This window comes from Phyllostomus hastatus, unplaced genomic scaffold, assembly GCF_019186645.2.
Source record: "Phyllostomus hastatus isolate PE091 unplaced genomic scaffold, TTU_PhHast_1.1 phas_contig_40, whole genome shotgun sequence".
NCBI classification, from domain to species: Eukaryota; Metazoa; Chordata; class Mammalia; order Chiroptera; family Phyllostomidae; genus Phyllostomus; species Phyllostomus hastatus.
The window spans coordinates 26,461,678-26,479,141 of record NW_025333872.1 but is presented as its reverse complement, the minus strand read 5'-3'; the positions used below and the strand labels follow the sequence as shown (position 1 = coordinate 26,479,141).

The 17,464-nt window shown below is 35.7% G+C and overlaps 1 protein-coding gene across 1 annotated transcript in view; it reads left to right on the top strand.

Annotated features, from left to right (window-relative positions):
- Positions 1–17,464, top strand: part of LMBRD1 (LMBR1 domain containing 1) — a 102,681-nt gene that overhangs the window by 65,294 nt on the left and 19,923 nt on the right. Inside the window, exons 9-14 of the mRNA XM_045843262.1 lie at positions 1,040–1,192; positions 9,108–9,172; positions 9,512–9,614; positions 10,149–10,253; positions 11,966–12,115; positions 15,922–16,000. Of these exons, the coding sequence (XP_045699218.1) occupies positions 1,040–1,192; positions 9,108–9,172; positions 9,512–9,614; positions 10,149–10,253; positions 11,966–12,115; positions 15,922–16,000 (655 nt within the window). The remainder of the gene's footprint in view (positions 1–1,039; positions 1,193–9,107; positions 9,173–9,511; positions 9,615–10,148; positions 10,254–11,965; positions 12,116–15,921; positions 16,001–17,464) is intronic.

Sequence of the window (17,464 nt, the reverse complement as noted above, 5' to 3'; positions counted from 1 at the left end):
CACTATGAGGAAGGTAGGCTCATGTTTACAATAAGTATCACAGAGAAATAGATGGGAATTAGCTTAGGTTGACCAAAGAAAATATGACTCATTTGCAAATGTACTTGGAGAACAAGGAAGTGCTAATTTTTAGCAATTGTAAAAACCTCTGCATACCACATACAAGTATTACATGTCTCTGCTGGTATTTGAGTAGGGGGCTGAGAAGCATTGGTTTAGGTACACTACAACACAGTCACTTGACCAAAGAAAGAGAAGGAGTGGGGCCACATGTGTTAAGGGATAGAAAAATTTGGAGGCAAGCAAGAGTAATTGAATGCACTACATGAAATATCCCATAAAAAAAGATGTTTTTAAAAGTATTTCTCTCTTTCCACATAACTTTATATCACACATTTGGAAAACAGTGATCAAAAGGAAGTTTAGTATTAAATGTACATACACCCACATTTTGATGCTGATCTTGGTTCAGATATGTGTATTGTCACTTCAAAATTGTCAGTTACTAATTTCAGTGTCTCTGGTTATATTTTGCTTGCTTGCTTGTTTTGTTGATTAGGTCCACTTATAGGTGAGATCATATGTTATTTGTCTTTCACCACCTGGCTTATTTTATGTAGTATGATGCTCTCCAGAGACACTGACATTAAGAACAAACTGACAGTAACCAGAGGGAAGGTGGGAGGGGTAATGGGGGGAAAATGGGGAAGGGTTTTGGGGAACATCTATAAAGGACACATGGACAAAGCCAAAGGCGGGTAGGATCAAGGGTGGGAAGTGGGGATGACTGGGCTGGTGGGGAGTGGTGGGGGCAAAATGGAGACAACTGTACTTGAATAGCAGTAAAGAAAAAGTAAAAAAAGTTGTAATTTGAATTAAAATAGTAAAACCTTTTAAAAATTTGTCAATTATTTTCAATTTTTAAATGTTCCCAAGGAGTTACATAAAAAAATTTTCATTGCTTGATCTGCTAAATGTGATGGGCTACTTTATTATACTTTAATAGTAAAAATTTTAATTTTTGTTCTGTTGTTTGCAGAGCAAAGATGGTCGACCTTTGCCAGCAAGGGATAAACGCACCTTAAGACAACTTGAAGAAAGGTTACGAACACTTAGGAAGAGAGGGCGGCACTTAGAATTCATTGAAAACAGCTGGTGGACAAAATTTTGTGGTGCTCTGCGGCCCCTGAAGGTAAATGGAGTTTTAAAAATTATGCTGTAACTCTTCTTCCAAGTTTATATAGTACATCTCACAGAGGTTGAGTTCTCCTTTTGAGGTGTTACAGCATGGTACTTAAGAATGTGGATTTTGGAGTCAGATAATCCAGTTTTGAATCACAGCTCTGACATGATTCTGAACTTCATTTACTCATGTGTAATGCAAGTGTTATAGCGACAGAGTTGTTAGGAGATTTAAATCAAAATGTAGATAAGTAATATAGTATGCTGCTGGCATATTTTGCAAGTCATACTTTTCTGTAAGTAGGAGATCTGGGGTTCATAATAAAACTTAGGAGCCCTAACAGAAATGTAATAGAATCTGCTTTACTGTTAGATGATATGTGGCTAAAGCTATGTAAAAGGTATTGTTTGAGATGGAATACTATTACCTTTTGGGGGGGTGGGGGAGCTATCATTTGTTAGCCTTGAATTCTTGGGACTGTGGTTTCTAAACATAAGTATCTCAATTGAATTGAGCTTATCATAATATGACCCTGAGTCTAAAAAGTAACTAGAGCTGCTGGCCATAAACTTTTGTCTGTGCCCACTCTGTATCTGGCATTTCAAACACCAGAATTGCTTATACCGTAATAATTACAATGGCAGTTGTGATCAGAAAGCGCAGTGAATAGACTGGTTTGAGTAAAGTTAAGCAAAATGAAGCTAATAAATGGGCTTTGGCTAATTTTTTTAAAAAGTGTGTTATAGAACCCTATTAAAGATTAGTCAGGTTGAGTTTTATGGTGCATTGTCTTCCTCTTATAATTAGAAAGGAAACGAGGAAATGCAGTGACTGTTCCCCCCAAAAAGCTCCTCTTTTGAAGTTTTTCAAAAATATACCATGACCAGTTCTATGTATCATATTTTAACCTTCTGTTAGAATAAATTTTTAAAAAACTTAGCTAAATTCTTTTCCCAAAGTGATTTGTCATCATAGTACCAAAGGTATGAGAAACCTTCCCCAACCTTATCTTAATTCTAAATTGTTTGTAGCTTCTTATAAATATTTATAACCAGTCTATAACATTAACTACCTTGTTTTAAACATTCTCTGCTTCATTTCACTGATTATATGCTTAGATGGATTTTTAAATGAACTTTATTAAGTGTGCAGATTGATTTTACCAAATATAGGTATGTATGTATAGAATATCCACAATATCCCAGAAAGTTACTTTGTCTCCCCCGCTTCCTTGAGCTCAGACTGCAGAAAACCACTAATGCACTTCTGTCATTATACTTTAGTTTTATGTATTCTATAATTTTGTATAAATAGAATTATAGAATTATAACCTTTTTAAAACTTATTGGGTAGTGTATAGTCTTTGTCTGGCTTCTTTGGCTCAGTTCAGTGGTTTTGAAATTCATCCATTTTGTTGCATTTTTTTGAAGTTGTTCATTCTGGTTTTATTGCTGAGTATCATTCCAGTGCGTGTCTGTGTCACAATTTGTTTATCCACTTACCTGTTAGTGGATTTGACTTGTTTCCAGTTTGAGACTATTATGAATAATACCAGTGTGAACATTTGTGCATAAATATTTGTGTAGAGAATGTTTTCATTTCATTCATATTTTTCTTGGGTAAATACTTAGGAGTAGAATGGCTAGGTCTAATGTTTAATATATGTGTAAGTTTATAAGAGATTGCCAAAGTATTTTCCAAAGTGGTTGTACCATTTTGCATGCCCACAACAATATAAGATTTCTACTTTCTTTGCATCCTTATCAACTTTTATATTGTAATTATTTGTAATAGTTTTCCTAATGGGTGTGTAACAGTATCTCATTATAGTTGTAATTTGCATTTCTTGATGACTATTGATATTGAATATCATCTTCTATTCTTATTGGCTATTTCTATATCTTCTCTGAAATGCTTCTTTGGCCATTTTGAAAATTAGGAATTTACTTTATGAATGGGTTGCAAGAATTGTTTATGTATCTGGATCGAGTACTTTGTCAAATATATGTATTTTGAATATATATATTCATACAGAGTAGGAGACAAATATATATTGTTTCCCACTTTATGACTTGGTTTTATGTTTTCTTAACACTGTCAGTCAAAGAGATGTTTTTAAAGCTTTTATAGCAAACATTTTCTTCTCTGTTTTCTTCTAGAAATTTTGTACTTTTAGATCTTCTGTTTAGATTTGTAGTTCATTTTAAGTTAATTTTACTGGATGGTATGACCTAAGGGTAAAGGCTTATTTTATTTTTCATGTGGTATCAGACAACTTTTTTTCTGAAGACTATCCTTTGCCAATATAATTTCTTTGGCAATTTTGTCAAATCAATTGATCATATATATATATGTGAGGGTCTAATTTTGGACTTTGTCTTCAGTTTTGTTGATCTGTATATCCTTATATTAAAACTTGATTACTGGAGATTTCAAAGGAGTCATGAAATCAGTTTTGTAAGTTCTTCAGTTTTATTTTCCTTTTTCAAAATTGTTTTAGCTATGCTGGAAACTTTGCATTTCTATATAAATTTTAGAGTCAGCTCATAATTTCACAAAGCACTCATGGAAATTTTTATTGGGATTACTTTGAATCGATAGGTAAACTTGGGGAGAATTGATATTTTATTTATTTATTTTATTTACTTATTTTTATTGTTCAAGTGCAGTTGTCTGCCTTTCCCTCCCACCCCTCCCCACCACTCCAGCCCTCCCCACCTCCCTCTCCCATTTCCACCTCTCTTGTTGTTGTCCATATGTCCTTTATAATTGTTCCTGTACACCCTTCACCCTTTTATTTTAATATTGAATCTTCAGGTCTATGAACGTATCTTTGCACTTATTTATGTTATCTTAAATTACTCTCAGCAGTCACTTGTAGTGTTAAGTGAAGTGGACTTGCAAATACAGTATTTTGATAAATTTATAAGTATTTCTTTTTTCTGTTTTTTTACATTTAATCTTCATTATATGTTTTTCCATGACCATTTAGTCCCTGTATACCGCCCTTCCCCTAGCAATGACCTCACTGTTGTCCATTTGCATGAGTCCTTTTTCCTTTTTGCTCAATCCCTCCACTCCCTCACCCACCCCTCCCACTAGCTGTCATCCTGCTATCTATGAGTCTGTCCCCATTTTCCTTGTTAGTTCAGTTTGTTAATTAGATTCTACATATGAGTGAAATCATGTGGTATTTGTCTTTCTCTGACTGGCTTATTTCACTTAGCATGATTTTCTCCAGATCTATCTGTACAGTCACAAAGGGTACAATTTTCTTTCTGGTTTTTTTTTTTTATGGCTGAGTAGTATTCCATTGGGTCAGTATCCCATAGTTGTTTTATCCACTTATCTGCTGGTGGACACTTGGGCTGCTTCCAGATCTTGGCAATTGCAAATAACACTACAATGAACATAGGGGTGCTTATATTCTTTCAAATTAGTGTTTTGGGTTCCTTCGGATATATTCTCAGAAGTGGGATTACTGGGTCCAAAGGCAGATCTATTTTTAATTTTTTGAGATATGTCCATAGTGCTTTCCACAGTGACTGCATTCACAACAGTGCAAAAGGGTTCCCCTTTGTCCATGTCCTTGCCAGCATTTATTGTTTGTTGATTTATTGATGGTAGCCATTCTGACAGGTGTGAAATGGTAATTCACTAATCAATTAGTGAGATACATTGCTATGAGCAATGTCAGATTATACAGCCATGTTTTCTTCTAGGATTTTTATTATTTTAGGTCTAACATTTAAGTCTTTAATCCGTTTTGAATTTATTCTTGTGTGTAGCATAGAAACGGTCTAGTTTCATTTTTCTGCATGCATCTGCCCAATTCTCTCAACACCATTTATCGTATATGCTTGCTTCCTCTGTCAAATATTAATTGACTACAAAGTTATGCATTTATTTCTGGACTCTATATTCTGTTCTGTTGATCTATGGGTCTTTTTATATCAGTATTATGCTGTTTTGATTACTATGGCCTTATAATATAGTGTGATTAGGTAGTATGATTCCTCCAACTTCGGTCTTCTTTCTCAAGATCGCTATTGCTATGTGGTACCTTTTGTGGTTCCATGTAAATTTCTGAAATATTTGTTCTAGTTCTGTGAAATACATCATTGGTATCTCGATAGGAATTGTGTTGAATCTGTAGATTGGACATTTTAATGATATTAATTCTTCCTATCCATGAACGTGATATGTGCTTCCACTTATTTGTATCTTCTTCAGTTTCTTTCTTCAGTGTCTTACAGGTTTCCAAGTACAGGTCTTTAACATCCTTGGTTAGGTTTATATAGGAAACCAGTCTGCGTGGCAATGACAAATGTAGCCCAGCCCCTGATTCAGAAAACGGGCAGGAGCCAGTCGTCACACAGGAACTGAGCCCATGGATCGGTTTTCCTGTGGGGAATCAGGCCTGCATTGTACCTAGGCTGCTTTGAGGCTTGCTTTTTGCTAAAACTCCCTCACCCTGAATTGAGGCAGCAAATGTTTATTGCATATCTTTAAAGTAACTTCCTAAAGTCTGCACTAAATCTCCCAAGGATGGAGTGTAGCCAGTTCAACCACTTTTCCCCTTGTGTTTGCAGACATCCTTTTCTTTGAAGTATTTAGCAACATCATCTCCTTTGTTATCTGTAAAAGGTAATCACCTAAAGCTAACCTGTGCATAGTAAATGAGGACCATCCTCAATGTAATGTACCCAGAAAAGCAATAAAAGCCTGTCCAGGGGGGTTCAGGGCTCTCTCTCACTCAGAGAGTGGCCATGCTGTCCCTTTTTCTCCACAGGACTTCTGCAGTCTGTGTGAATTTGTTTGTCACATTCACAACACATGGACCCTGCTGGTCAGAGTCTGCATCAGGTTTATTTCTAGGTATTTTATTCTTTTTGTAGCAATTGTGAATGGGATTCTTTTCTTTATTTCAATTTTAGTTCATTATTGGCATATAAAAATGCAACTGATTTCTGGATATTAATTTGCATCCTGCTACTTTACTGAAGTCATTTATCGGTTCTATTAGTTTCTTGGTGAAATCTTTGTTATTTTCTATGTATAGTATCAGGTCATCTGCACATAATGACAGTTTCACTTCTTCCTTTCCAATTTAGATACCTTTTATTACTTATTGTCTAATTGCTGTGGCTAAGACTTTGAGTACTGTGTTGGACAAGAGAGGCAAAAGCGGACATCCCTGTCTTTTTCCTGATCTTAATGGAAATGCTTATAGTTTTTTCTCATTGAGTATGATGGTTATTTTTCTGGCTAGCTTAGCATGTGTTTCCAGCTGCAGTCCATTTCAGGCTCCCTCTTGGAGCCTACAAGTGGAGTTGGATGGCCATGGGCCACGTGTTTGCTAGAGCCACATGGCCATGGAGAGAACAGGTGAGTATACTGTGTGAGTGCAGGTTCCTGAAAGAGAGAGAGAGAAAGAGAGAGAGAAAGAGAGAGCAAGCACTTAGTCCTTTATGAGTCCACACCACCTGCTATGGGTCTGGTAGCTATTAGACCCACATAGTTGTGTGGTTCCAGGCAAGAGAGTGCAGAAACAAACAGGCTAGTGCATCATCAGGTCGGTGGGGAGAGAGAAAGAGAGAGAGATATTGAGAGATTGATTGATTGATTCTTTGTTGCAATAGTCCTCTGGGAATATAACTAGGAGCTTGGGTTTAGGGCAGATCAGGTGCTTTCTTAAAATGGCCAATCAACTTTCCAAACTTTTGCAGGTTTTAATAGGTCCACCCTCTAATTAGACTGACAGGCCTGTGTGGTCCAGCACCTTCCCTTGTGCCCACCATCAATCTGGGATTGGAGGGATAGGAAGGAAGGAGTGTTAATTCCTTCGGTAGAGCAAAGCTGTGATCCCCTGTGGTGTGAAGCTATAGATTCCTGGCTAAGCAAGCAGGCTCCTGCTTCCCATTTTATTAAGTTCATTGTCTAGTTCCCTTTGCTATCTTTATTTATCAGTATCTAGTTAAATACCAGTGATGACACTGGAACTTGGATATCAGTGGCTGATCAATACCTAACCCTTTAGGGGTAAGGTTTTGGGGTTAGGTTTTTTGTGTGTTTGTGTTGAAGAACAACTTATTTAAGATAATATGGTTGATTCATCAACATTGAACTTATGACCAACAGCAGTATAACTCATGCCTGAATAAGGCTTACCTAGCACCCGTATTTTCTTAGTAATCATGGCCTTGGGTTTGTGGACTAATTAGCTTAGTTGTCCCTGGAACTTGGGAACATGTCAAGAAAAAAAGAGCCTTGGTTATTAGTAACATAGATTTTTACCCATTTTTTTTCATATGGTAGCTATACTTTTAATTTTTTTGAGGAACTTTCATATTATTTTCCACAGCGGCTGCACCATTTTACATTCCCACCAACAGTGTACAAAGATTCCCTTTTCTTGATCTTCACCAACAACTCTTGTCCTTTTTTTCTTTTTTCTTTTGTTTTTCTTTTAATCTTTGTTCAAGTACAGTTTTCTCCCTTTTACTCCCATTCTAGCCCACCCACCCAACCCTCCCCACTTCTAAACACCAATATAAAGAACCTTTGCACTCCCATGTTCATAGCAGCACAATTTACAATAGCTAGGTGCTGGAAGCAACCTAAATACCCATCAGTAAATGAATGGATCAAAAAACTATGGTACATTTACACAATGGAATTCTATGCAGCAGAAAGAAAGAAGGAGCTCCTGCCCTTTGCAACAGCTTGGATGGAGCTGGAAAGCATTATGCTAAGTGAAATAAGCCAGGCAGTGAAAGACAAATACCATATAATCTCACCTTTAACAGGAACCTAAACAACAAAACAAAGAAACAAGCAAAGTATAATCAAAGTCACTGAAATAGAGGACACACTGACAGTGACCAGAGGGGAGAGAAGAGGAAATTTCAGGGGAGAATGGGTAGGGTTTACAGGAACAGATTTTTACCCACTTTTTTATTATGAAATTTTATTTCTTAGGGACCTAGTTCTAATAATTAGTTTGACTGTTTTCTATATCACTAGTATATGAAGTTTATATAGTAAAAGGAAATGTGTTTCACCAATTACAATACTTAACACATTTCTCCACAGAAACATGGTTTTACATGACAGTATCTTTAGTGATGCTAGTACTCTATTTCAGGAATATTATCAGTTATATAGTCTTTTCTGAGCTGTGATATAATTTTATATATTTAATTAGCATTTACAGTATATATGGTATAGATAGGTGTATATATAATATGTATTATGTATATGGCATATATAGGTGTATATACTGTGGGAAAATATTCCAAATTCCATATTTTAACAAGTTAATATAACCTGATGAGTTTCTTGGGGGTTTTTTTTTGTATATGTATATTAGTCTAAATATAGTCTTAAAAATTTTTTTTTGTTTATTATTTTTAGAGAGGAGAAGGGCAGAAGAGAGGGAGAGAAGCAACAGTGTGTGGTTGCCTCTCGTGCCCTCTCCCCACACTGGGTACCTGGCCTGCAACCCAGTCATGTTCCCTAGAATGGGAATCGAACTGGCGACCCTGTGGTTCACAGGCCGGCACTCAATCCACTGAGCCACACCAGCCAGGGCTTAATATAGTCGTATTAGTCTTTTCAGTTAATTTTGAAACTTACATATGAATATAACTGAATGTAACCCTTTTATTTGACCTAGCAAAGTGTCTCATTTGGTTATTTACAAATGAAGACTTCAGAATGCTTTGTCTGTTTTTGTGTATGTTCTCAAAGAATCTCATAATGAAAATTTAGATGACAAATGCCTAAGATTATATACTAAATTAAATGTATCTTAGATCATTTTAGTTATGTCATGGTCATATACTAGCAATTTGTATTGAACATAATGATTTCATGCTTTTAATATCAACTTTTAGAACTATATTTTAATGTTTTCTTTTAGATCATTTGGGGAATATTTTTCATCTTAGTTGCATTGCTGTTTGTAATTTCTCTCTTCCTGTCAAAGTAAGTACTTTAGACATATTTTGTAAAGCACTTACATAAATCCTATGATATTACACATTTTCCTTGCTGAATTCCATTAGTGTAGTCTATTCATCTTAAGGAGCTATTTTACTTGAAGTGTTCTACAGCATTAACTCAAAGAATGACTGAAAAGTTTCAATAGTAGATAGTATTTCTTTATTCTTTATTGAACAATATCTGTAAGATACTTAAGTGATGTTTAATTTGTTATTTGAGGTTTTCTTTGATTCAGTTGAATTTGCATGCTTAAGTTATAAACTAATTGAAAGTGTGGTCATATAATATATAAAATCCCTCTATAATTTTTTTTCTATTTAGTTTGGATAAAGCTCTTCATTCGGCTGGAATTGATTCTGGTTTTGTAATTTTTGGAGCTAATCTGAGTAATCCGCTGAACATGCTTTTGCCTTTACTACAAACAGTAAGTAAAAAAAAAGTCATTTTGTGCTCTAGCAAACATTCTCACACACTTTCAAATTATTATGTTGAAAAACCTATTAATACCTGGCAATATATGCTTGTGCCCTCTGCTGATTTGGCTTTTTACTTATATGTAACTGCCACATTGATATGTTGCTTTAAGGCTTACTATGTAGATATTTAGTTGAACTCTTAAATTATATGTAATTTAACTCGATACAATATAAACCTTAAGGTGAGCTTTTCTAAGAATTTCCTGGTTTAAATTTTTGATGAAGTTTTTTACTGCATATTTAAATGTAATTTTTAGCTTTATTTGTTACAGGATTTTTCTAGGATAATGGGAGTAAACAATTGGGAAATAGTTTAGTAATCATTTTGGGGGGATCCTTTTTTTGTATTTTTATAGTAGCCTGATCTGAATCAGGGTTGATATATTAAACATTTGCCAACAATGAATAATGAAGTTTTAGTTAATTTTATATGACTTCTAGAGCCCTGTTTGTGTATTGAATTTAATTTTATTTTTTTCCAGGTTTTTCCTCTTGATTATATTCTTATAACAATTATTATTATGTACTTTATTTTTACTTCAATGGCGGGGATTAGGAATATTGGCATATGGTTCTTTTGGATTAGAGTAAGTATATATTACAGTATTGCTATTTTCATCATTTCATATATAATTTTATTGTTGAAAATTATCTTGGAATTATAATATAGAAGTTATAAATATCTTGATACTAAAAGTGATGGTAAATTAGCTTTTTCACTGTATGCTGACATAAAAGTGCTTTTGTCTAGAGCATTGGTATTAAACAGGAGTGATTTTGCCTGCCTGGATATGTTTGCCCATATTTGGAGACATTTTCACTTGCTAATGCTAGGGGGTGCTATTGGCACCTAGTGGGTAAGAGGCCAGGGTTTCTGATAAATGTCCTGCAGTGCACAGGGAGGCATCTGACAATAAGGTCTTATCCAGCCCATAATATCAGTAGTGCCAAGGTTGAGAAACTCTGGTCTAGAATTTATATTATTTTTCTTAGGGCTTGGCTGCATGGAAACATAGTGAAGCACAAATGGATACACTTTAGCTTGAAAGATGGTCCTTCCTACTAAGAGTTAAAGATCACTATATGGTTTAGAGAAAGGGTTATTTTCTTATGCTTATTTTGAGATAAATTAAAAATTTTAAAATGAAGCTGTATCAAATGGAGACTACTTCTGGCTGTGAGTGAAAGAAAAACCATTTAAATAGTGGCTTGAACTAATGAATGACTTCTTGCTATAGAAAAAAATCTAACATTGTTTTATTAGCTCAAAAATGTCAAGCCCAGTAGTATCTCTGTAATCCTCGTGGCTTCTCCCTTATTACTGTAATTTGGCAGCTGCAGCTTCACTTATCCTGGCCATGTTACAAAAGGAAAAGGTAGATGGGAGGAAGGGTTACACATATATAAAGCAAGACTTACTGAGAAATCCCCAGTGGATTTCAACTTTTCTTTTGATATTTAATATTTTATCACTGCTATCCACTGCTAGGTGCAAGGGAAGCTGGGAAATGTAAAATTTTAGGTGATCATATCATCAACCCATCCAGAATTAGAATTCTGTTACTCTATATAGTACTGCAATCTAGTCATAAAACAGGTAGGTGATATCTTAGTTGCTAAAGTTAAAGTATGCTCTGCCATTGAAATGAAGCAAGCTACCCAGTTCCTTGTATTTGTTACTGTATGCTTTAGTTTTGCTCTAATACAGGTACATAGGAAAATATTTAGTCAGATTATCATAACTAGATTTTATGGCAGTATGGGAACATTATGAGCATTTTATAGATATGAGTATATATAAACATGTGACATGTCTGTTCTTGTACAGTAATATTACATAAGATTACAAATATATTAATAATACTTATAGTTTAAACTAATTCTTCTAATCTTTAGATAGAGTTAGAGGTAGTTCAAAATTCTCCTTAGCTCTATAAACTTCTAATAGATGCTATTGCATAATAAATTTAGAATGTTTGTCTGGAAACAGACCATGTAAATACTGATATATTCTCTAGGTTCTGTGTTTTTAAGAAATCATTTATAGGTTCCTTTGGATATAGATGCTTTGCCATGGTTATAAAATAAACATACTTAAACCTAAATGCTTTACATGGAGAAAATTGTCTTTATTATTTTTACAATTATTTGGAATGATTAAGAATTCTCAGTGTTTATTTTGAATCAAAGAAAGGCATGGTTGATTGAACTCTGTTGACTACCCACACGTGAGCAGGACTGTGTGCCTTACTAGGAAAACATGTTGCTGACATGCTGTTACCGTCTTCTTTCTTTCCAGCTATATAAAATCAGAAGAGGTAGAACCAGACCCCAGGCACTCTTATTTCTCTGTATGATACTTCTGCTTATTGTCCTCCACACTAGTTACATGATTTATAGTCTTGCTCCCCAGTATGTTATGTATGGAAGCCAAAATTACTTAACAGAGGTAAGTGCAAAACTTAAAAATTCATTATTTTTATATTGTACTTTTAAATTTTAAATTGTATTTTATTGATTATACTATAATAGTTGTCTCAGTTTTTCTCCTTTTGCCCGCCTGCACCCAGCACCACCCCACTCCCTCAGGCAATATGCATACCATTGTTCATGTCCACGGGTCATACATAAGTTCTTTGGCTACTCCATTTCCTAGACTGCTTTACATCCCCATGGCTATTCTGTAACTACTTATTTGTACTTCTTAATCCCCTTAGCTTTTCACCATTCCCCCACACTCCACTTCCATCTGGCAACCGTCAAAACATTCCATATTCATGACTCTCTCTCTATGTTTCTTGTTTGCTTAGTTTGTTTTTTAGATGCAGTTGTTAGTAGATATGTATTTATTGCCATTTTATGTTCATAGTTTTGATCTTCTTTTTCTTAGATAAGACCCATTAATATTTCATGTAATAATGGTTTGGTGATGATGAACTCCATTAGTCTTTTTCTTGTTCTGCGAAGCTCTTTATCTGTCCTTTGATTCTAAATGATAGTTTTGCTAGGGAGAGCAATCTTGGTTGTAGGTCCCCACTTTTCAAGACTTTGAATATTGCTTGCCAATAGCCTGCAAAGTTTCTTTAGAGAAATCAGCGGACATTCTTATGTGAAGTCCCCTGTAGGTAATTGCTTTTTTGTTGCCACTTTTAAGATTCTGTCTCTATCTCTTTTTTTAAAGATTTTATTTATTTATTTTTAGAGAGAGGGGAAAGGAAGGAGAAAGGAGAGAAACATCAATGTGTGGTTGCCTCACACTAGTTATAACACTATAACTAGTGTTACTGTAATACTGGTTACATGGGGACAAGGCCTGCAACCTAGGCATGTGCCCTGAATAGGAATCAAACTGGCAACCCTTTGATTTGCAGGCCTGCGCTCAATCCTCTGAGCTATACCAGCCAGGGCAAGGTTCTGTCTTTATCTTTAACCTTTAGCATTTTAATTATGGTGTGTCTTGGAGTGGGCCTCTTTGCATCCTGTTTGTGACTCTCTGTACTTCCTGGATTTCCTTTCTGACTCAGATCTTTTTTATGCTGTTGAGGTCCTCACTAAGTTCCTTGGGTATCCTTATAACTGGTGTTTTGAACTCTGCAACTGATAGATTGCTTATCTCCATTTTGTTTAGTTCTTTTCCTGGAGTTTTGATCTGTTCTTTCATTTGGGCCATGTTTCTTTGTCTCTTCCTTTTGGCAGCCTCCCTGTGTTTGTATGTATGTATTGGGTAGAGTTGCTATGACTCCCTGTCTTGGTAGCATAGCTTATGTAGTAGGTGTCCTGTGGGGTCCAGTGGCACAGCCTCCTCTATCACCCAAGCTGGGTACTTGAGGTGCACCTTCTGTTTGGACTGAGTACACTTTCCTCCTGTAAGTGAGTCTTCATTGCCATTGGCAGGTCAATGGGAGGCATTTACCTAGGCCAGTCAGCTGCAAGGACTGGTGTGACCACTGAACATCAATCTCTGTCCTCTGTGGAGGATCAGCTGTTCAGATGAAGGGTAGAGGTGTTTTGGTGTGGTCTGTAGCTGTCCACTGCGTGCTCAAGCTCTGGGGTTTCCCAGGTCATAGAGGCGAATGTCAGCCACCACCTGTGTTTTTCTCAGACCACGCTGCCTCACCTATAAAGCAGTTTGAAATGGATGCTACTTGTGCTGGGCTTGGAGATTCCCAGGTGAAGCCAAGCTGTGAACCTAGGCTGGTTGCTGCTAGTGCCAGGCCTGGGGCCACTTAGCAAGAAGCAGGGGGTCTGGGGGCTTACTGAGGCCGGCTCTTAATTGTTTGAGAGGATTTGGGAAGTTGTGAACCATGAGCCAAGACCAGCCATTCATATGTAAAAGTAGCTTGCATGGACCCCGTAAGTTGGATAGGAGGAAGTCTCTGAGTATCTCTAAGGTGGAGCAAACAGTGTTAGCGAGGTTGATGGAGTCTCAGATAATTGCACTAGCTTATGGCTCCATAGCTTTGTGGGAGAGTGTTCAGAAAAGGAACATTGCCCTCTGCCTACCTTCTGTCTGGGAGAAAGCTGTCCCCCAGCTCTCACCTTGATGTCAGACACTTCACTTCCTCCCTGTACGCACACCACTGGTGCCTTTCAAGCTGCTACCCTGCTGCTAGAGCTCAGAGGGATTGAGTCTGAATAAATCTGTGTGTGTGTTCTCTAAGGGGAACTGTTTGGGACTCTAGTACTTTCTTCTACCAACTCAATCCCTTCTGATTTTTTGCAGCCAGAAGCTGTGGGGGCTTATCTTCCTGCCTTGGAACCCTGGGCTAGGGGGCCTGGTGTGGGGCTAAGGTTCCTCGCTTCCGAATATCCCTCCCAAATACTTTCCACCACCTGTGATGTGGGACCAGCCCATTCTGCATCTCCATCCCGCCTACCAGTCTGGATGGATGTGGTTTCTTTACTTCTGTTGTTGTTGGACTTCCATTCACATGATTTCTGATGGTTCTGAGTGATGGTGGTTCCATATTTTAGTTGTCTTTTTGATGTGGTTATGTAGGAAGTGAACCATGCTTATCTATGCTGACATCCTAACCAGAAGTCGTCACTATTTTGATATTTTAAAGATACTGATATTTAAAAGCAGTTTTTAATTTGTGGAGGCTGGCATAAGATATTAGCTTATCAGATTAAATTTAATTTTGGCAAAGCTGTTTTTTCATTCCACTTTTGAACATACTTATATTTGTTTCATACCAATTCTTTTTAAAACTAACATACTGAATTTTATTAAAATAATTTTTAAATAGATCCCATCGTGCCAAGCTACTAAGCATTATCTCAGCACTTTATTAAAACTTATAACATTTCCTTTAAAATAACATTTTAAGAATTTTATTAATGTGGTTCCCCAAAAGTTTTGGTGAGCAAAATATGTATGTTCATAAGTACCATTAATCTCACAGGAGATGCTTTATAAACATGTCATTTGTGGGTAACTGGGCTTTCTTTTAACATGATGGGTATTCTCTTACCTCTGATTTCTTGATACTGATCTTTCAGATACCAGCTGAGATTCCTAGTTGTAATTGGGTAGCTAGTTTGGGGTTTTTGACAATTTAAAATATTTTGACCACATCTGACTCAACCTGTGCTGCTTCCTCCATTCTTTTTTACTTTGACATGTAATTAGGAAGAAAAAACATGTAACTAGCATATCAAATCTTCAATTAATACCACCCATAATATTGCTAAGTATTGAAATGTAATTAGGAAGAAAAAACATCTAACTAGCACATCAAATCTTCAATTAATACCACCCATAATATTGCTAAGTATTGAAAAGTAAGTTGATTGAAAAACGTTAGGTAACAATGTGGGTAGAACAATCATGATGGAGATATAGGAATGACCTGCGCTCAGGAACCACAGTGCTAGATCACCTGAATCCATCTTCCTTCTTAGATCTTTTTACTCTCTTCCTGCTTCATCCCCTGCACCTAGTTTTCTGGGGCATGCTTTTTAAACAGTTTTCTGTAAATGAAGATCATGCTTTTGCATAAAACAAAGATATTCTTTTCTTGTTACACTGTGGAAAAATAAATAGGCCCTTTCTCTGGGAAGAAGCTCTGTTGTTTAACATAGGACCTAAAGACTGTTGCAAAAAAGTCCTCACATTAAACTTATCTTAAAACTTACCTTTTAGGATATTAGATGTAAGTTAATAGAAAACAGAGTATAAAGTTAATGTTATTACTTTTGAATCAAAATATAATTTTAATATAATTACATTTTAACCATATTTTCATATTTCAGACCAATATAACTTACAATGACCATAAAGGTAATTCAACCCTTTCTGTGCCAAAGAGATGTGATGCAGATGCCCCTGAAGGTAAATAAAGCAACTCTTACCAACTGTTTTAGAAATTACTACTCTGTAAGAAAAGAATTGCCTTGCATTTTGCCATTAATCATTTGATGCATTTGTTTTAACATGTGACAAAGGAACTCTTAGCAAAAAGAAATTGATAAGTGTCTTCAATAGAATTTCTTGGTGACATAATAATTTTAATTAGGGAAAAGGCCATTATAAATTAGTTACTTATGAAGTAATGAAGGTAGTTACTACTTATCACATTCACTAGTACAAGAAGTCACTGTTAAATTAATTGGTTTTTTCCTTGAGAAACTCAAAAGTTTTGGTAGAATCTACAGTTTTTAGGACGAAGATCAAAGATCTGTGACCTAGAACAACTTTTAATTCATCTAAGTCTAGTTACTTGAGTTAATAATGTTAGCAATAACAACAATAAGTTTTAAAAATGTATAATTGTGCTCCACACACTCTGCTAAGTATCTCATGTGTACTCTGGAAAAAACCTCTGTGATCCTGTGCTCTTAAACTGTGTGTTTTTAGAGAATCACTTTTTTCTCTAATATGTTGTATGTTAAGGTGATTTTTTTCTTTCAGTATTATAATATTTTGTCCTGATTACAGATTCTGTATTTATTCTTTCAAAATTTGCAAAGTTTTCTCCTACTCTCCTTTCAAATGCTTTTATTTCAGGGTCAAGTAATATGTCAAATATAGTATATTTCTTCATAAATCATTCATGGGTGTCAGTATGAAAAAGATAAATTCTGAGTTTTTTTTTTTTAGCAGGGTCAACTGTAGAATATGATGGAGTAACAGGAATAGGTACAGAATTTAGGGATAGCCCAGAAGAAGAAAGAATGAACTCTGCCTGGAAGGGAGAGCACTGTGGAATGGTAGTCAGAAAGAAGGCTTCGGAAAAGAGATACCAGAGCTGTATCTTTATTCTTAACCCCTGTATTCTTTCAGGGTTAAAGAATTGACCGGGTATGTGCAACAAGAGAAGACTTGTAGGTGGAGGAACAAAATGCACAGATCAAATGATCTTAAGCTCTATGGGTATATATCTAAGAGAATTTAAGACAATATTGTTTCATTTTTTACATTATGGGGGTAGGGGGTTGGAGAGAGGGAGGAAATGAGATTGCATAGTTAGGTGTCAGATTGCAAAAGATCTTGGAAAGTAACTTAAGAGCCAATAGTTTTAAATAATAAAGTAGATGTTCTGATTTGATTTATTTTCAGTAACTTAATTATAACAGTTATGTAGAGAATGGATTTGAGGAATTGAGACCAGAACATAAAAATCAACTGGGAGGTATTTGCAGGGACAGTTATTTATAATAACCCAAAAGAGATGTTGAGAGCCTGAAGTAAACAGTGGTTATGAGGGTGTGAAGTGAAGAAAGAAATTTATGGGGTTAATTTAAGTAATTTCTTACTGCTTAGAGTAGTGACAGGGGATATAGGAGGTTCTAGAAT